The sequence below is a fragment of the Mustelus asterias genome, chromosome 22 (genome assembly GCF_964213995.1).
Source record: "Mustelus asterias chromosome 22, sMusAst1.hap1.1, whole genome shotgun sequence".
NCBI classification, from domain to species: Eukaryota; Metazoa; Chordata; class Chondrichthyes; order Carcharhiniformes; family Triakidae; genus Mustelus; species Mustelus asterias.
The window spans coordinates 74,608,258-74,629,627 of record NC_135822.1 but is presented as its reverse complement, the minus strand read 5'-3'; the positions used below and the strand labels follow the sequence as shown (position 1 = coordinate 74,629,627).

The 21,370-nt window shown below is 50.2% G+C and overlaps 1 protein-coding gene across 3 annotated transcripts in view; it reads left to right on the top strand.

Moving 5' to 3' along the window:
* adgra2 (adhesion G protein-coupled receptor A2) overlaps positions 1 to 21,370 on the top strand; it is a 240,667-nt gene that overhangs the window by 179,321 nt on the left and 39,976 nt on the right. For all 3 annotated transcript variants that reach the window (XM_078239650.1, XM_078239651.1, XM_078239652.1), the window contains 3 exons: positions 770 to 933; positions 13,771 to 13,984; positions 15,755 to 15,919. In XM_078239650.1, coding sequence (XP_078095776.1) covers positions 770 to 933; positions 13,771 to 13,984; positions 15,755 to 15,919 — 543 coding nt within the window. The remainder of the gene's footprint in view (positions 1 to 769; positions 934 to 13,770; positions 13,985 to 15,754; positions 15,920 to 21,370) is intronic.

The following is a 21,370-nucleotide window of genomic DNA, read 5'->3' as shown; positions in this document are numbered from 1 at the left end:
CCCCGCCACCATTAGCCCCGTCCCCTGGCACTGCCTGGTGGCCATTACCCAGGTGCAGGACTGGCATTGCCCAGTTGCCAGGGTGGCAATGCCAGTCTGGAACTGCCTCAGGCACCGCCCCTTACCCTCGGCCTCCCCGGAGGTCCTCAATGACCTCCGGTTCCACCAGCGAGGCCAAGGCGACTGCTCACTGTTCATGGGGGCGTGTCTATTCCTCGCCAGCGAGAACCTTTCCCGGGGATGTCATAAAGGGGGGGCTGAGCCCGGATGGTTGTGCACTGGGCTCACTAAGCAGATGTTAAATAGCATTATCATAAATTACCATACATTAACCTGCCTCACGCCCGTTCCCAGCGAGAGACTGACCGCACCAGAAATCCAGTGCTCGTAAAATGGCGCCGGTCGCGAAAATCAGCCCCAATCGCCTAAAACGGGCGCAACGCGATGGTAAAATCACCCTCTAAGTATTTTGTCTCCAGCTGGCTTTCTCTGATATTCCCCTCCTTATTCATCTTTTAGTCCTTCTTTGCTGTTCTTTATATCCTGCCAAATCTTCTGACCTGCCCCCGAGCTTTGCGTAATTACATGCTTTTTCTTTAACTTTGAGGCTGTCACCATCTTTTTTGAGTTAACCACGGTTGGTGGCTCCTCCCCCGTGGAGTGTTTCTTTCTCCACTCTCTTTGCCACCCCCCCCCATCCCCACCCCGCCCCCCAGCTAACATCTTTCGCAGCTCTGATTCCAACGCCAGTGTGTGCTTTCACTTCCAGAGATTTCAATTCTGAATTCCTGATCTGTGACTGTAACATGCGGTGGGCGCTAAACTGGAAGAAGAACAGCTCTGTACGAATCAGCGAGGAGACAATCTGTGCTTATCCGAAAACACTGAGGGGGCAGTTGTTCAAAGACTTGAAGGAAAGCCAATTGGTTTGTGGTAAGTACAACAACAACTTGCATTTATATGACACCTTTAACATCGTCCCAACGTGCTTTGCAGGATCGACCCACATGGACAAATGTTGACACAGGAGCTTAAGAGCTTGGCCAAAGCTTCAATCAGCATCCCAAAGGGGAAGAGAAGAGGATAGGTTGGGGGAGGGAATTCCAGAGCTGAGGCAAGGCTGCCAATTAACTTTGCGAATGTGCACAAGCCCGAAATTGGAGGAGCGCAGAGATCCCAGAGAATTACACATCTGGGGAGGGTTACAGAGGGGAGACATGTATAGCTGGGTGGAGCTCCAGGAATTTACAAAGCCTCGCATGGGATTTGGCCAGTGAGGAGCTATGAGGAGATTTGAGAAGCTAGGAATCTGGCGGACTCGGAAGGGTTAGGGTTCTTCAGGTGGACAGTGAGAGATTGTTTCCATTGGTCCTGGAAGTGAGAGGGAGTAACGAATAGAAGGGGAGGTTCTCACTCACCTTTGTACAGAATGGTTAGAATGTGGAATCCCTGCCAGGAACCTCGCTTATCTTCAAAGAATTTGATAGTTGCTTCACAGAGAGGGAAAGAGGGGTCAAACATAACGGATGTACTGGCAGTAACATTCCAAGAATCCTTCAATTCTGGAAAAGTCCCAGAGGATTGGAAAACTGCCAAAAATTCAAAAAGGCAGGGAGAGAAAAATCAGGTAACTCAAGGCCAGTTAGCTTAACTTCTGTCATTGGGAAAATATTACAGCCCATGATAAAGGATTTAATAGCAGAACATTTAGAAATATATGATGTAATCGAACAGAGTCAGCATGGTGGACTAATCATGCCTGGCAGATTTATTAGAATTCTTTGGAAAGATAGCAGGGGAACCAATAGATGTCACATACTTGGATTTCCAAAAAGCATTCAATAAAATACTGCACAAATAGCTACTTAATAAGAGTCCATGGTGACGGGGGTAGTATATGAGCTTGGATAGAGGATTGTCTAACTGATTAGAATGATGTGGAGATGCTGGCGTTGGACTGGGATAAACACAGTAAGAAGTCTCACAACACCAGGTTAAAGTCCAACAGGTTTATTTGGCAGCACTAGCTTGCGGAGTCTCAGGCTCCTTCATCAGGTGAGTGAGGACATGTGTTCACAAACAGGTGACATACAGACACAAACTCAATTTACAAGATAATGGTTGGAATGCGAGTCTTTACAGGTAATCAAGTCTTAAAGGTACAGACAATGTGAGTGGAGAGAGGGTTAAGCACAGGTTAAAGAGATGTGTATTGTCTCCAGCCAGGACAGTTAGTGAGATTTTGCAAGCCCACGCAAGTCGTGAGGGTTACAGATAGTGTGACATGAACCCAAGATCCCGGTTGTGTGCGGAATTTGGATATCAGTTTCTGCTCAGCGATTCTGCATTGTCGTGTGTCGTGAAGGCCACCTTGGAGAACGCTTACCCGAAGATCAGAGGCTGAATGCCCTTGACCACTGAAGTGTTCCCCGACAGGAAGAGAACACTCTTGCCTGGTGATTGTCGAGCGGTGTTCGTTCATCCGTTATCGTAGCGTCTGCCTGGTCTCCCCAATGTACCATGCCTCGGGACATCCTTTCCTGCAGCGTATCAGGTAGATAACGTTGGCCGAGTCGCAAGAGTGTGTACCGTGTACCTGGTGGATGGTGTTCTCACGTGAGATAATGGCATCTCACTGATAGAGGACAGAGAGTTGGGATAAGAAGGACATTTTCAGGATGGCAACATGTAACTAACAGAATGCCACAGGGATCCGTGCTGGGGCCAGTTATTTATAACACATATGAATGACCTGGACAAGGGAAGTGAATGTACTCTTACCAAGTTTGCGTTTGACACAAAAATCGGTGGGAAGGTGAGTGGTGAGGATGATACAAAGAGTCTACAGTGGGAAATAGACAGGTTAGTGGGCAAACACGTGGCAGATGAAATATAATGTGGGAAATTGTGAAGTTCAGCATTTTAGTCGGAAGAGTAAAGGAGCTGAGTATTATTTAAATGGAGAAAGACTGCAGAAAGTTTAAGTTTATTCATTAGTGTCACAAGTAGGCTTACATTAACACTGCAATGAAGTTACTGTGAAAATCCCGTAGTCGCCACACTCCGGCGCCTGTTCGGGTTACACTGAGGGAGAATTTAGCACGGCCAATGCACCCTAACCAGCACGTCTTTCGGACTTTGGGAGGAAACCGGAGCAGGCACGGGGAGAATGCGCAGACTCCGCACTGACAGTGACCCAGCCAGGAATCGAGGGATGGTCTTATGAGGAGAGATTGAGTAGGTTGGGTCTGTACTCATTGCAGTTTATAAGAATGAGAGGCGACCTCATTGAGACATGTAGGATTCTCATGGAGCTTTGACAGGGTAGATGCTGAGAGGCTGTTTCATTCCCCTTGTGGGAGAGTCTCGGACCAGGGGACATAGTCTCAGAGTAAGGGGTCACCCTTTTAAGATGAGGAGGAATTTCTTCTTGCAGAGGGGAGTGAATCTGTGGAATTCTTTACCGCAGAGGTCGGTAGAGGCTGGATTATTAAATATGTTCAAGGCTGAGTTGACAGGTTTTTAATCAGTAAGGGAATCAAGGGTTAGGGGATAAGGCAGGAAAGTGGAGTTGAGAGATTTTTTACTCATTCTTGGGACATGGGCGTCGCTGGCTGGCCAGCATTTATTGCCCATCCCTAGTTGCCCCTTGAGAAGGTGGTGGTGAGTTGCCGCCTTGAATCGCTGCAGTCCACATGCTGTGGGTTGACCCACAATGCCGTTAGGGAGGGAATTCCTGGATGATGTTGAGCTCCTTGAGTGTTGTTGGAGCTGCACCCATCCAGGCAAGTGGGGAGTATTCCATCACACTCCTGACTTGTGCCTTGTAGATGGTGGACAGGCTTTGGGGAGTCAGGAGGTGAGTTACTCACTGCAATATTCCTAGCCTTTAATCTGCTCTTGTAGCCACTGTGTTTATGTGGTGAGTCCAGTTGAGTTTCTGGTCAATGGTAACCCCAAGGATGTTGACAGTGGGGGATTCAGTGATGGTAACACCATTGAATGTCAAGGGGCGGTGGTTAGAGTGTCTCTTATTGGTGATGGTCATTGCCTGGCATTTGTGTGGCGTGAATGTTATTTGCCACTTGTCAGCCCAAGCCTGGATATTGTCCAGATCTTGCTGCATTTGAACCTGGGCTGCTTCAGCATCTGAGGAGTGGTGAATGGTGCTGAACATTGTGCAATCATCGGCGAACATCCCTACTTCTGACCTTATGACGGAGGGAAGGTCATTGATGAAGCAGCTGAAGATGGTTGGGCCCAGGACACTGACCCTGAGGGACTCCCGCAGAGATGTCCTGGAGCTGAGATGATTTGACCTCCAACCACCACAACCATCATCTATGTGCCATCTTCCTATGGCTCCAACCAGCAGAGAGTTTGTCCCCTGATACCCATTGATTCCAGTTTGGTGAGGGCTCCTTGATGCCTCACTCGGTCGAATGCGGCCTTGATGTCAAGGGCTGTCATTCTCACCTCACCTCTGGAATTCAGCTCTTTTGTCCATGTTTGAACCATATGGTAACACTGTCGATGACCCCTTCCATCACTTTACTGATGATCGAGAGTAGACTGGGTGCTAATAGGCTGGGTTGGACTTGTCCTGCTTTTTGTGTACAGGACCTTTTTTTTAACTAATTCATGGAACACGGACTTCGCTGGCTGGGCCAGCATTTATTGCCCATCCCTAGTTGCCCTTGGAGGGCAGTTGAGAGTCAACCACATTGCTGTGGCTCTGGAGTCACATGTAGGCCAGACAGGGTAAGGATGGCAGATTTCCTTCCCTAAAGAACATTAGTGAACCAGATGGGTTTTTCCGACAATGGTTTCATGGTCATCAGTAGATTCTTAATTCCAGATTTTGTTTATTGAATTCAAATTCCACCATCTGCCGTGGGCGGGATTCGAACCCGGGTCCCCAGAACATTAGCTGAGTTTCTGGATTAATAGTCGAGCGATAATGCCACACGGCCATCGCCTCCCCTGGGAAATTTCCCACATTGTAGGGTAGATGCCAGTGCTGTCGCTGCACTGGAACAACTTGGCTAAGGATGAAGCTCGTTCTGGAGCACAAGTCTTTAGTCTGTCGTCAGAATATTGTCAGGGCCCATTATCTTTGCAGTATCCAATGTCTTCAGCCATTTCTTGATATCACGTGGAGTGAATCAAATTGGCTGAAGACTGGAATTTGAGATGCTGGGAACCTCTGGAGGAGGCCGAGATGGATCATCCACTCGGCACTTCTGGCTGAAGATTGCTGCGAATGCTTTAGCCTTATCTTATACCCTGATGTGCTGGGCTCCTCCACCGTTGAGGATGGGGGGAAAGGTGGAGCCTCCTCCTCCAGTGAGTTGTTTGTCCATCACCTTTCACAGCTGAATGTGGCAGGACTGCAGAGCTTAGTTCTGATCTGTGGTTGTGGAATTGTTTAACTCTGTTCCATCAGTGGACTTTAACAAAGAGGTTGTGCTGGAATCTTTGAATGGTGTCAAGATAGATAAGTCGCCGGGTCCGGATGGGATGTACCCCAGGTTACTGTGGGAGGCGAGGGAAGAGATTGCAGAGCCTCTGGCGATGATCTTTGCGTCATCGATGGAGATGGGAGAAGCGCCGGAGGATTGCGGATGTGGTTCCTATTTTCAAGAAGGGGAATAGGGATAGCCCAGGAAATTATCGACCGGTGAGTCTAACCAGTAAGCTGATGGAGAAGTTCCTGAGGGACAAGATTTATGAGCATTTAGAGAGGTTTAGCATGCTCAAGAATACTCAGCATGGCTTTGTCAAAGGCAGATCGTGCCTTACGAGCCTGGTGGAGTTCTTCGAAAATGTGACTAAACACATTGACGAAGGGAAAGCGGTAGATGTGGTTTATATGGATTTTAGCAAGGCGTTCGATAAGGTCCCCAAGGCTTCTAGAAAAGGTGAGAGGGCATGGGATCCAAGGGGCTGCTGCCCTGTGGATCCAGAATTGGCTTGCCCAAAGGAGGTAGAGAGTGGGTATAGATGGGTCTTTTTCTAAATGGAGGTCGGTCACCAGTGGTGTGCCCGGGGATCTGTTCTGGGACCCTTGCTGTTTGTCATTTTCATAAATGACCTGGATGAGGAAGTGGAGGGATGGGTTGGTAAGTTTGCCGACAGCACGAAGGTTGGTGGGGTTGTGGATAGTCTGGAGGGATGTCAGAAGTTACAGAGGGACATAGATAGGATGCAAGACTGGGCGGAGAAGTGGCAGATGGACTTCAACCCAGATAAATGCGTAGTGGTCCATTTTGGCAGGTCAAATGGGATGAAGGAGTACAATATAAAGGGAAAGACTCTTAGTACTGTAGAGGATCAGAAGGACCTTGGGGTCCGGGTCCATAGGACTCTAAAATTGGCCCCGCAGCTGGAGGAGGTGGTTAAGAAGGCGTATGGTGTGCTGGCCTTTATCAATCGAGGGATTGAGTTTAGGAGTCCGGGGATAATGATGCAGCTATATAAGACCCTCGTCAGACCCCACTTGGAGTACTGTGCTCAGTTCTGGTCGCCTCATTACAGGAAGGATGTGGAAAAGATTGAAAAGGTGCAGAGGAGATTTACAAGGATGTTGCCTGGATTGAGTGGCATGCCTTATGAGGATAGGGTGAGGGAGCTCGGTCTTTTCTCCTTGGAGAGACGTAGGATGAGAGGTGACCTAATAGAGGTGTATAAGATGTTGAGAGGCATAGATCGGGTGGACTCTCAGAGGCTTTTTCCCAGGGTGGAAATGGCTGCTACGAGACGACACAGGTTTAAGGTGCTGGGGGGGTAGGTACAGGGGAGATGTTAGGGGGAAGTTTTTCATACAGAGGGTGGTGGGCGAGTGGAATCGGCTGCCGTCAGTGGTGGTGGAGGCAAACTCAATAGGGTCTTTAAAGAGACTCCTGGATGAGTACATGGAGCTTAATAGGATGGAGGGTTATAGGTAGGCCTAAAGATAGGGATATGTTCGGCACAACTTGTGGGGCCGAAGGGCCTGTTTTGTGCTGTAGTTTTTCTATGTTTCTATGTTCATCGAGTGTTGTTTCCACTGTTTGGTACGCAAGTTGTAACTTCACTAGGTTGACACCTTATTTTCTGGTGTGCCTGGTGTTGCTCCTGACATGGCCTCCTGCATCCTTCATTGAACCAGGGTTGATCCTCTAGCTTGGTGGTGATAGTAGAGTGAGGGATATGCCGGGCCATGAGGTATATTTTGATTTGATTTGATTTATTATTGTCACATGTATTAACAGACAGTGAAAAGTATTGTTTCTTGCGCGCTATACAGACACAGCATACCATTCATAGAGAAGGAAACGAGCGAGTGCAGAATGTAGTGTGACAGTCATAGCTAGGGTGTAGAGAAAGATCAACTTAATGCAAGGTCGGTCCATTCAAACGTCTGACAGCAGCAGGGAAGAAGCTGTCCTTGAGTCGGTTGGTACGTGACCTCAGTATATTTTTCCCGACAGAAGAAGGTGGAAGAGAGAATGTCCGGGGTGCGTGAGGTCCTTAATTATGCTGGCTGCTTTGCCGAGGCAGCGGGAAGTGTAGACAGAGTCAATGGATGGGAGGCTGGTTTGAGTGATGGATTGGGCTACATTCATGACCTTTTGTCATTCCTTGTGGTCTTGGGCAGAGCAGGAGCCCATACCAAGCTGTGATACAACCAGAAAGAATGCTTTCTATGGTGCACCTGTAAATGTTGGTGAGAGTCGTAGCTGACATGCCAAATTCTCTCAGTCTTCTGAGAAAGTAGAGGCGTTGGTGGGCTTTCTTAACTATAGTGTCGGTATGAATGAATGGAAGGTATGATTCCATGAGTATGATTGTATCAGGATGTTGCTTGGCTGGTCTGTGAGAAAGTTCCCCCAGCTTTGGCACAAGCACTCAGATTTAGTAAGGAGGACTTTGCAGGGTTGACAGGGCTGGGTTGCCAATGTTGCTGCCAGTGCCTCGATCAATACCAGATGGCCTGACCAGTTTCATTCCTTTCAGAATGGTTTGATTGAACTGAGTGGCTTGCTTGGCCGTTTCGGAGACCATTTAAGAGCCAACCACATGGCTGTGGGTCTGGAGGCGTATGTAGGCCAGGTGAGATGATGGCTGAGTGGTATTATCGCTAGACTATTGATCCAGAAACTCAGCTAATGTTCTGGGGACCCAGGTTCGAATCCCGCCATGACACTTGGTGGAATTTGAGTTCAATAAAAAGATCTGGAATTAAGAATCTACTGATGATCGTGAAACCATTGTCGATTGTCGGAAAAACCTATCTGGTTCACTAATGTCCTTTAGGGAAGGAAATCTGCCGTCCTTACCCGGTCTGGCCTACATGTGACTCCAGAGCCACAGCAATGTGGTTGACTCTCAACTTCCCTCTGAAATGGTCGAGTGAGACACTCAGTTCAAGGGCAATTAGGGACAGGCAATGAATGATGCCCATGTCCCATGAATGAATTAAAAAATAGACCAGGTAAGGGCAGCAGGTTTCCTTCTGTAAAGGACATTAGTCAACCAGATGAGTTTTTACAACAATCGACGATGGTCATCATCACTGAGACTAGCTTTTAACTCCAGATTTATGAACTGAATTTAAATTCCAACATCTGCTGTGGTGGGATTTGAACCCATGTACCTGGAGCATTGCTGGCACAGACTTGATGGGCCGAAGGGCCTGTTCCTGCGCTGTACTGTTCTTTATTAGCCTGGGCTTCTGGATTAGACCAGTGACATGAATGTGTCGCCGAGAGTGAGCCTGGAGACTGGGATGAAAGTAGATGAGGTAAGAGGGGGAACACCGAGACAGGATTCAGAAGAATCAGCTGATTCTTTGCTGGAACTCTCGACATTTCTGGTGATTAACGGCTCAGATTCATCTTTAAATGATTCAAACGTGTCTTGGGAGGGAAATAGAGGAAAAGTCAGTGATGTGGAAATGGTGAGGGTTGTAAATGTGATCCGGATGTTGGGCTGAGATCCTGGAGGACTCTTTCTTTCACAGTCCAGCCTTTGACTAACTCTGCTGCGGGGTTGGCTCCCACTTTTGGCAAAAGGCATCTTTCTTTCAAGTCTTTTTTTCATCTGAGACCATTCCCCTGTCATCTGTTAAACTGCAGAAGCTTGGAGATCATTCAAAGCTTGTGCAAATCATTTTCTTTGGTTAGTCAGAGGCAGGCTGGAACCACAATGACACAGTTAGCCACTTACCAATAACCCTTGCTTTCCCCTCTTTAAAATCTTCAATGGACCCATTAGCCTCGAAGCCCACGTGTCACACCTCCACACGAGACATTTTCCTGGGCCATTTTGTCAAATCTGAAGCTGAGTGAGGGGACAGGACAGAGGAGAGTTCTGAGTTTGATCACCAGCATTACCGAAAGAAAGAAATAATCATCTCAGAACATCCTGAAATGCTTTACCGTAAAGACTAATCACTCTTATAATGTGGGAAACGGGGCAGCCACTTTGTACACAGCACAATCCCACAAACAGCCATGGAATAAATGAGTGGTGGATCTTTTTTAGTGATATTGGTTGAAAAACCCTGCCTGCTTCTCTCTGATACACTGTCCCAGGAATCAACATACCCACTGGAAAAGGCAGAGAGGGAGCTGGGTTTAACATCTCATTTGAATGATGCCACCTTGAACAGTGCAGCACTCCCTCGGTACGGCACTGGGAGTGTGGGCCTGGATTCTGTGCTCATGTCTTTGGAGGGAAAGGTTTGCTGGCATGGAAGGGTTGGGTTGGGTGAGCCAAAGGCCTGCTTCCATGTTGTTAACTCTCTGCAGTTTCTCAACAGTCACAGCTCAGATTAAAGGGAACACTTGGGGTTGCACACTTCCTGTCTGCAACATGTCACATTTGATTGGGATTTTAGCCGACACTAAATGGCAAAGTTCCCATTGTAAATCGTGATGTCAGCATTTTCTATTGAATAATGCTATGTCAGCTGTCACGGTGCAGTTTCAAACTCTGCCCACCAGATGGCATGGGGAGTGAGCTTTCAAGGCGTATTTCAATTCCTGTAAAAAATATCAAGGGCTCCCATTCATGACAATTTATTTGTTTAAGTTACCAGCTAGAGCACTCAAACAGAGAGCAAACTGTTTGTGAGAGAACCTCTCCATTTATTGGAATATAGAAAACATACAGAATCGAAGAAGGCCATTCGGCCCATCCGTGCCAGCTTTCTGAAATTAGGAATGCATTTTGACCTCAAACCATTGCATCTCAAGAGGTTGCTTGTTTAAAAAAACCCCAGGAAATTCAGCAATGTAGTGGACTGGTTTGGTTCATCAGCGGCTGAATGTACCAGTGAAACCGGGTACATTCATCCCAATGAACTGTGACAGAGAGAAAACTTTCTGAGTGAGGTTTGCCTACCCAGTAAGAAGCTCCAACTTGCATCGTAGTCAGGAATTTAACACAGAGGTTAGAATGAACTCTACAAGTATGGAACAAGGTTCAACTCCTGCATGAACAGGAATCATTATCAAGAGATGCAAAGCAAAGGGGAAAACAGTAGCACTTGCCTTCAAGCAGGAGGCAATGGGATAAAAGCAAATTACTGCGGATGCTGGAATCTGAAACCAGAAGAGAAAATGCTGGAAAATCTCAGCAGGTCTGGCAGCATCTGCAAGGAGAGAAAAGAGCTGGTGTTTCGAGTCCAGATGACCCTTTGTCAAAGCTAAAAGGCAGAGAAAGTGGGAGATATTTATACTGCAGGATGAGGGAATGAAAGATGAGTCATAGCCACGGAAACCAGGGGAAAGGCTGCTAATGGCAGCCCATAGAGAGAATAAAGGGTGTGAATGGCCAAACGGCAGAGAAGCTGAAATCAGAGGGTGAACTGTGACCGATGAAGATGTGGGGGAAGGGGGGCTGGGTGGGAGAGAGGCAAAATTGAGAAAAAGGGGGAGGGGAAGCAAAGGGGAGAAAAGGTAAGGAAAGGGGGATAAAGTAGGGGGAAAGAGTGGGGGGGGGGAGAAAAATGAAGAAAGATAATAAAGAAATAAAAGGTAGAGAATAGTAAAAAATTAAATAAAATAGAATGAAAACAAAGGGGTGGAGGTGGGGGAGAGCGAATCATCTGAAGTTGTTGAATTTAATGTTGAGAGCGGAAGGCTGTAAAGTGCCCAGCTGGAAGATGAGATGCTGTTCCTCCAGTTTGTGTTGAGCTTCACTGAAACATTGCAGCAGGCCAAGGACAGACATGTGGGCATGGGAGCAGGATCGTGTGTTAAAATGGCAGCAACCGGAAGGTCAGGGTCCTGATTGCGCACAGACTGATGGTGCTCAGCAAAGCAATCACCCGGTCTACACTTGGTCTCTCCGATATAGAGGAGACCACATTGGGAGCAGCGAATGCAATAGACCAAATTGAAAGAGGTACAAGTGAAACGCTGCTTAACCTGGAATGAGTGTTTTGGACCTTGGATGGTGAGCATGGAAGAGGTAAAGAGGCAGGTGTTACACAGTCTGCGATTGCATGGGAAGGTGCCATGAGTGACGGGAGGGGTGTTGGGTATAGTGGAGGAGTGGACTAGGTTCTCCCGGAGGGAACGGTCTCTGCGGAATGCTGACAGAGGGAGGGAAGGGAAGATGTGTTTGGTGGTGGCATCACGCTGGAGTTGGTGAAAATGGCGGTGGATTATGCTTTGCATGCGGAGGCTGGCGGGGTGAAATGTGAGAACATGGGGGACTCTATCCTTGTTCTGGGAGAGCAGGGCCCTCAACAGCGTGCGGTCCAGCTCCCGTGCCATGGCCCTCGGCCCTCCCCTCCCTCACAGAACAAGGATAGAGTCATAGAGGTTTACAGCATGGAAACAGGCCCATCAGCCCAACTTGTCCATGCCGCCCTTTTTTTTTAAACCCCTAAACTAATCCCAATTGCCCACGTTTGGCCCAAATCCCTCTATACCCATCGTACCCATGTAATTAGCTAAATGCTTTTTAAAAGACAAAATTGGACCCGCCTCTGGCAGCTTGTTCCAGACACTCACCACCCTCTGTGTGAAAGAATTGCCCCTCTGGACACTTTTGTATCTCTCCCCTCTCACCTTAAACCTATGCCCTCTAGTTTTAGACTCCCCTACCTTTGGGAAAAGATATTGACTATCTAGCTGATCTGTGCCCCTCATTATTTTATAGACCTCTATAAGATCACCCCTCAGCCTCCCATGCTCCAGAGAAAGAAGTCCCAGTCTATCCAGCCTCTCCTTATAACCCAAACCATCAAGTCCCGGTCGCATCCCAGTAAATCTTTTCTGCACTCTTTCTAGTTCAATAATATCCTTTCTATAATAGGGTGACCAGAACTGTACACAGTATTCCAAGTGTGGCCTTACCAATGTCTTGTACAACTTCAACAAGACGTCCCAACTCCTGTATTCAATGTTCTGACCAATGAAACCAAGCATGCCGAATGCCTTCTTCACCACTCTGTCCACCTGTGCCTCCACTTTCAAGGAGCTATGAACATGTACCCCTAGATCTCTTTATTCTGTAACTCTCCCCAACACCCTACCATTAACTGAGTAAGTCCTGCCCTGGTTCAATCCTAGGCTGGGCACTTTACAACCTTCCGGTCTCAACATCAAATTCAACAACTTCAGATGATTGGCTCTCCCCCACCTCCACCCCTTTGTTTTCATTCTATTTTATTTAATTTTTACTGTTCTCTACCCTTTATTTCTTTATTGTCTTCATTTTTCTTCCCCCCCCCCCACTTTTCCCCCTATTTTATCCCCCTTTTCCCATCCTTTGCTTCTCCTTCCCCCTCTTTCTCAATTTTGCCTCTCTCCCACACATGCTCCCCCACATCTTCATCTGTCACAGTTTACCCTCTGATTTCAGCTTCTCTGCCGTTTATCACCCTTTATGCTCTCTATGGGCTGCCATTAGCAGCCTTTCCCCTGGTTTCTGTGGCTATGACTCATCTTTCATTCCCTCCCCCTGCAGTATAAATATCTCCCACTTTCTCTGCCTTTTCGCTTTGACAAAGGGTCGTCTGGACTCGAAACGACAGCTCTTTCCTCTCCTTACAGATGCTGCCAGACCTGCTGAGATTTTCCAGCATTTTCCCCTTTGGTTTCAGGAGGCACCTGGGCCTGGCTGCTGGAATCCAAACTCAGATCTTCCTTCTCTGCAACTTGGGGCCAGATAAGACCATTGTCTTTGTGAATAGAGACACAGATTACAAAAACAAGTCATGTTAAACCCTTGGCAAATCACAGCACGGTGGCACAGTGGTTAGCACTGCTGCCTCACAGCTCCAGGGACCCAGTTTCGATTCTCCGGCTTGGGTCACTGTCTGTGTGGAGTTTGCACATTCTCCCCATGTCTGCGTGGGTTTCCTCCGGGTGCTCCGGTTTCCTCCCAAAGATGTGTGGGTTCGGTGGATTGGCCATGCTATATTAACCTTAGTGTCAGGGGGATTAGCAGGGTAAATATGTGGGGTTACGGGAATAGGGTCTGGGTGGGATTGTGGTCGATGCAGGCTCGATGGGCTGAATGGCCTTCTTCTGCACTGTCGGGATTCAGTGTACCACACGTGTAGACGCAGAGGAGATTTAGCAGAATGGCAGCAGGTTTGAGGGACTTGGCAGCGAGGAGGAGGGATGGAGCAGACAGAGTGTGTTTAATTGGACACCTCAGGGAGCTGGCTGGCTGTGCTGGAAAATGTTCCCGCTACCCAGATAGAAAGGTGGAAAGGTTGGCGCTCTCTGATGGATAACGAGTGGCTGAATTCTCTTTTGCTTCCAGATGGGCCACTGGAACTGCCGATTCTGCAGCTGATTCCGTCCCTTCGCCAGGTGGTTTTCCAGGGGGATCGACTGCCGTTCCTGTGCACTGCGACGTACCTGGACAATAGCACCCAGGTCCTCTGGTACCACAACAACATCTTAGTGCAGCCGGAGGCAACGGGCAGCGTGGTGATTGTCGATAGCTTGATTCACGACTGCACCCTGATATCCAGGTATTCTGAGCGTAAGGTAGCATCAGAGCATCTAGACCCAAAGAGCAGATACTGGGAACGTCAACTCCCCTGTCGATACACTAACTCTAATAGAGCAGATACTCCCCTGTCGATACACTGACTCTAATAGAGCCGATACTCCCCTGTCGATACACTAACTCTAATAGAGCAGATACTCCCCTGTCGATACACTAACTCTAATAGAGCAGATACTCCCCTGTCGATACACTAACTCTAACAGAGCAGATACTCCCCTGTCGATACACTAACTCTAATAGAGCAGATACTCCCTTGTCGATACACTAACTCTAATAGAGCAGATACTCCCCTGTCGATACACTAACTCTAATAGAGCAGATACTCCCTTGTCGATACACTAACTCTAATAGAGCAGATACTCCCATGTCGATACACTAACTCTAATAGAGCAGATACTCCCCTGTCGATACACTAACTCTAATAGAGCAGATACTCCCCGGTCGATACACTGACTCTAATAGAGCAGATACTCCCCGGTCGATACACTAACTCTAATAGAGCAGATACTCTCCTGTCAATACACTGACTCTAATAGAGCAGATACTCTCCTGTCGATACACTAACTCTAATAGAGCAGATACTCTCCTGTCGATACACTGACTCTAATAGAGCAGATACTCCCCAGTCGATACACTAACTCTAATAGAGCAGATACTCTCCTGTCGATCCACTAACTCTAATAGAGCAGATACTCCCCTGTCGATACACTGACTCTAATAGAGCAGATACTCCCCTGTCGATACACTGACTCTAATGGAGCAGATATTCCCCTGTCGATACACTAACTCTAATAGAGCAGATACTCCCCAGTCGATACACTAACTCTAATAGAGCAGATACTCCCCTGTCGATACACTGACTCTAATAGAGCAGATACTCCCCAGTCGATACACTAACTCTAATAGAGCAGATACTCTCCTGTCGATCCACTAACTCTAATAGAGCAGATACTCCCCTGTCGATACACTGACTCTAATAGAGCAGATACTCCCCTGTCGATACACTGACTCTAATGGAGCAGATATTCCCCTGTCGATACACTAACTCTAATAGAGCAGATACTCCCCAGTCGATACACTAACTCTAATAGAGCAGATACTCCCCTGTCGATACACTGACTCTAATAGAGCAGATACTCCCCTGTCGATACACTGACTCTAATGGAGCAGATATTCCCCTGTCGATACACTAACTCTAATAGAGCAGATACTCCCCTGTCAATACACTGACTCTAATAGAGCAGATACTCCCCTGTCAATACACTGACTCTAATAGAGCAGATACTCCCCTGTCGATACACTGACTCTAATAGAGCAGATACTCCCCTGTCAATACACTGACTCCTCCATAGACCAGTTTTCCAAACACACCAACCAATTACTGATCAGTTACCGGGAAAGCCAACTGCCACCAGAGACCATTCCCTCCATTGACCCCACCGCAGTATAATCTGTAAACCTAATGTGGAGTTGCCGGCGTTGGATTGGGGTGGTCACTGTCAGTAGTCTCACAACACCAGGTTAAAGTCCAACAGGTCCAACACTCACCTGATGAAGGGGCAGCGCTCCGAAAGCTCGTGCTACCAGATAAACCTGTTGGACATTAAGCTGGTGTTGTGAGGCTACTCACTGAACCTGTAACCAGTGGGCAGCCACACTGACTAAAATAAACCACCCTGCCTTTGGAAAGCAGTCATTTGATGGAACTGACCTTTGACCTTGTGTTTTGCAGTGAACTGATTCTCTCAAACATTTACCTGCTTGCCAGTGGAGAATGGGAATGCGTCATCACAACATCGCGCGGCAATGCTTCCACCAAAGTGGACATCGTGGTGATAGACACATCTGCAACATACTGTCAGGCCGAACGGGTCATTAACAACAGAGGGGACTTTAGGTCAGTGGAAGATGCTCTGAGTGAATAGGAAACTTGCTTGATGTTTGAGCAGAGAGTGGAATTGTTAATCTGAACTGCACATGTGTGACCCTCAGCTCACTTGGCAATGCCCCATTATCACTTCCTCACTTGCTGTGTAAGACCTTCCTGGCTGCAGTCACCAAGACCATATCCATCATTGTGGCACCACGTCATTGGCTCATTGTTCTTGAGTGCACGTGGTTGATTTGTTTCGATTTGATTTATTATTGTCACATGTATTAACACACAGTGAAAAGTATTGTTTCTTGTGCACTATACAGACAAAACATACCGTTCATAGAGAAGGAAAGGAGAGAGTGCAGAATGTAGTGTTACAGTCATAGCTAGGGTGTAGAGAAAGATCAACTTAATGTGAGGTAGGTTCATTCAAAAGTCTGACAGCAGCAGGGAAGAAGCTGTTCTTGAGTCGGTTGGTACGTGACCTCAGACTTTTGTATAATTTTCCCGACGGAAGAAGGTGGAAGAGAGAATGTCCGGGGTGCGTGGGGCTCTTAATTATGCTGGCTGCTTTGCCGAGGCAGCGGGAAGTGTAAACAGAGTCAATGGATGGGAGGCTGGTTTGCCGAGGCAGCGGGAAGGGTAGACAGAGTCAATGGATGGGAGGCTGCTTTGCCGAGGCAGCGGGAAGTGTAGACAGAGTCAATGGATGGGAGGCTGGTTTGCCGAGGCAGCGGGAAGTGTAGACAGAGTCAATGGATGGGAGGCTGGTTTGCTGGTTGAAATGTAACTGTTGCCTGAAGTGACTGAACAAGCATCAGTTCAACAACTAGAACCACCATTTCACAGCAGTAAATATTGGCTTTACCACTGACAGCCATGTCTCGAGAAAGATCAAAAAATAAGGGAAAAGAACAGGAGACAGATGGACAGTTAGTGAGGAGAGAAACTTGTTTTTGTAAAACATGAGAATATCCCAAAGCTTTCTAACTAGGGCGGCTCGGTGGCACAGTGGTTAGTGCTGCTGCCTCACAGCACCAGAGACCCGGGTTCGATTCCCGGCTTGGGTCACTGTCTGTGTGGAGTTTGCACGTTCTCCCCGTGTCCGCGTGGGTTTCCTCCGGGTGCTCCGGTTTCCACCCACAGTCCAGGAGCAGGTTAGGTTGATTAGCCATGGTAAATTGACCCTCGTGTTAGGGGGGACTAACTAGGGTAAATGTGTGGGGTTATGGGAATAGGGCCTGAGTGGGATTGTGGTTGGTGCAAACTCGATGGGCTGAATGGCCTCCTTCTGCACTGTAGGGATTCTATGGATCCTACGATAAGTGCTTGTGATTTGTAGACACTGTTGGAATGTTTAATTATCAGAGAATTGCTACCGGTGCAGAAGGAGGCCATTTGGCCCATCGTGTCTGCACTGGTGATCTGTTGTAGTAATGGGAAGGATTAACATGGGCTGCAAGGTCCTCGAGGAAACTCCCCTGTCCTTCCATCAGCGGCGCGCAAGTTTTGAAACCGGGGCCTCGGTTCAGTATCTGACCTGACACTGCAGCACTCCCCCAGCACTGAAGGGGTGTCAGGCTGGAATCTCTGGAGTGAGACTCACACCCAGGACCCTCTGACTCGGAGAGGGCAGTGCCACCACCGGGCGGCAGCTGACAGGCGTGGAAAGGGTTAAGGAGCATGATTCAGGTGATGCATTCATATGGTAGACTTTACAAGGCATGTGGTAAAAGAGACGCTTTCAAATGGTGCTGATAATCTCTGTGGGCCAGGACTAATAGGTGTTGGAATGTAGCTGGCAACAGAAGAAAGCACAGGGGCCAAACTGTAAGGCAGCCTTTTTCTGACTGGAATCAACAACTCCATGGAGTCAATGTGGTTTGAATTAAGTGAGAGGCCCAGGCTCAGGGTACAATATGCAATATTTGAAAAATCCAAAAGCCCAGGCAGAATGCGGCAGGTATGCCAGAGCGAGAGAACGTGCCGGACTGGGTGCCAATAAATCTGTCCACTGAAGCCTGGAGAAACATTAGCCCTTTGCTTTTTCTCTGCTGTGAGGCAGTGTCTCTGTGAGGATGCTGCGAATGGTTCAGGGGGTTAGCCCTCACTCTGAGGTGGCTGCAGGAAAGGTCTGAACCGGGGGTGCGGGGGGGAGAGAGGGCGGCTCCGATTTTCATCAGCTTTCTGATAACTCAGCAAGCACAGCCGCTTAACTTGGTCATCACGCAATGTGCCGGGAATAGAAACCAGGGGACGAACAAACGGCTGCGATCTTGCAGATAAACAGACCGGGGAATGTTGGCCTTGATTTTGTGTTGAACTCGGTGAACTGGGCCTTAAACCCAGGACCTGGTTATTCAGATAGTGGGACTGACGGAACCATGGTTGACGCCTGATTCGCTCAGGTTTCATTGACTTGTGATGTGAATCATTGGGACCCCTTTCTGAAGCCCTGTGAAGGTCACCTCAGCCATTTAGCTGAGAACGAGGACAGTTTTGACCAACAGGAACACACACTCCTTCTCTCCCTCCCTCCCTCAGTCCCTCCCTCCCTCCCTCAGTCCCTCCCTCCCCCACTCCCTCAGTCCCTCCCTCCCTCCCTCCCTCAGTCCCTCCCTCCCCCACTCCCTCAGTCCCTCCCTCCCTCCCTCCCTCAGTCCCTCAGTCCCTCCCTCCCCCACTCCCTCAGTCCCTCCCTCCCTCCCTCAGTCCCTCAGTCCCTCCCTCCCCCACTCCCTCAGTCCCTCCCTCCCTCCCTCAGTCCCTCAGTCCCTCCCTCCCCCACTCCCTCAGTCCCTCCCTCCCTCCCTCAGTCCCTCCCTCCCCCACTCCCTCAGTCCCTCCCTCCCTCCCTCCCTCAGTCCCTCAGTCCCTCCCTCCCTCCCTCAGTCCCTCCCTCCCTCCCTCCCTCAGTCCCTCAGTCCCTCCCTCCCTCAGTCCCTCCCTCCCTCCCTCAGTCCCTCCCGCCCTCCCTCAGTCCCTCCCTCCCTCAGTCCCTCCCTCCCCCACTCCCTCAGTCCCTCCCTCCCTCCCTCAGTCCCTCCCTCAGTCCCTCCCTCCCTCAGTCCCTCCCTCCCTCCCTCCCTCCGTCAGTCCCTCAGTCCCTCCCTCCCTCAGTCCCTCCCCTACTCCCTCAGTCCCTCCCTCCCTCCCTCAGTCCCTCCCTCTCTCCCTCCCTGCCCGATGGGCGATTGAAAAACAGGACAGATTCTTGCCTGTGATACTCGACCTGGCACTGATTCAGTCACCGTGTTCCTCCAGACTCCAGTTGCCAACCCTCCATGACTGCCTTGGAATTAAAGACTAATTTCTAGGGCACAGCTGGGGTGGCACGGTGGCACAGTGGTTAGCACTGCTGCCTCATGGTGCCAGGGACCCGGGTTCGATTCCCGGCTCGGGTCACTGTCTGTGTGGAGTCTGCACGTTCTCCCCGTGTCTGCGTGGGTTTCCTCCGGGTGCTCCGGTTTCCTCCCACAGTCTGAAAGACGTGCTGGTCAGGGTGCATTGACCCGAACAGGCGCTGGAGTGTGGCGACTAGGGGAATTTCACAGTAGCTGCATTGCAGTGTTAATGTAAGCCTTACTTGTGACTAATAAATAAACTTTACTTACTTTACTTACAGCTGTGAACAACAGCCAGGATATCATGTTGTTTGGATACTCAGAAGCTTTTTCCCAGGGTGGAAGAGTCAATTACTAGGGGGCACAGGTTTAAGATGCGAGGGGCAAGGTTTAAAGGAGATGTACGAGGCAAGTTTTATACACAGAGGGTGGTGGGTGCCTGGAACCCGTCGTCGGGGGAGGTAGTGGAAGCGGATACGATCGTGAGTTTTAAGGGGCATCTTGACTAATACATGAATAGGATGGGAATAGAGGGATATGGTCTCCGGACGGGTAGGGGGCTTTACTTAAGTTGGTCAGCGTAGTCGGTGCAGGTTTGGAGGGCCGAAGGGCCTGTTCCTGTGCTGTAATTTTCTTTGTTCTTTGTTTCACAAGATTCATTTGTTTAAATCCTTTCTTTCAATATATTTATTTGCTAATAATAAAATTTGAGTCCGACTGGAAAAGGCATTGGGCGAAACTTTCCGGCTGTTCACACCAGTGGGATGTCCCGCCCCTACCGGTGTCCCGGTTCCTGCCGGTGTCCCGGTTCCTGCCGGTGTCCCGGTTCCTGCCGGTGTCCCGGTTCCTGCCGGTGTCCCGCCCCTACCGGTGTCCCGGTTCCTGCCGGTGTCCCGGTTCCTGCCGGTGTCCCGGTTCCTGCCGGTGTCCCGGTTCCTGCCGGTGTCCTGCTTCCTGCCGGTGTCCCGGTTCCTGCCAGTGTCCTGCTTCCTGCCGGTGTCCCGGTTCCTGCCGGTGTCCCGGTTCCTGCCGGTGTCCCGGTTCCTGCCAGTGTCCTGCTTCCTGCCGGTGTCCCAGTTCCTGCCGGTGTCCCGGTTCCCGCCGGTGTCCCGGTTCCTGCCAGTGTCCCGCTTCCTGCCGGTGTCCCAGTTCCTGCCGGTGTCCCGGTTCCTGCCGGTGTCCCGGTTCCTGCCAGTGTCCCGGTTCCTGCCGGTGTCCCGGTTCCTGCCGGTGTCCCGGTTCCTGCCAGTGTCCCGGTTCCTGCCGGTGTCCCGGTTCCTGCCGGTGTCCCGGTTCCTGCCAGTGTCCCGGTTCCTGCCAGTGTCCCGGTTCCTGCCGGTGTCCCGGTTTCTGCCAGTGTCCCGCTTCCTGCCGGTGTCCCGGTTCCCGCCGGTGTCCCGGTTCCCGCCAGTGTCCCGGTTCCTGCCGGTGTCCCGGTTCCTGCCGGTGTCCCGGTTCCTGCCGGTGTCCCGGTTCCTGACAGTGTCCCGGTTCCTGCCGGTGTCCCGGTTCCTGCCGGTGTCCCGGTTCCTGACAGTGTCCCAGTTCCTGCCGGTGTCCCGCCTCTTCTGCCGGTGTCCCGGTTCCTGATGGTGTCCCGGTTCCTACCGGTGTCCCGCCCCCTACCGGTGTCCCGGTTCCTGCCGGTGTCCCAGTCCCTGCCGGTGTCCTGGCTCCTGCCGGTGTCCCGGTTCCTGCCGGTGTCCCGGTCCCTGCCGGTGTCCCGGTCCCTGCCGGTGTCCCGGTTCCTGCCGGTGTCCCGGTTCCTGCCGGTGTCCCAGTTCCTGCCGGTGTCCCGGTTCCCGCCGGTGTCCCGGTTCCTGCCGGTGTCCCGCTCCTGCCGGTGTCCCGGTTCCTGCCGGTGTCCCGGTTCCTGCCGGTGTCCCGGTTCCCGCCGGTGTCCCGGTTCCTGCCGGTGTCCCGCTCCTGCCGGTGTCCCGGTTCCTGCCGGTGTCCCGGTTCCTGCCGGTGTCCCGGTTCCTGCTGGTGTCCCGCTCCTGCCGGTGTCCCGGTTCCTGCCGGTGTCCCGGTTCCTTCCGGTGTCCCGGTTCCTGCCGGTGTCCCGCTCCTGCCGGTGTCCCGGTTCCTGCCGGTGTCCCGGTTCCTGCCGGTGTCCCGGTTCCTGCCG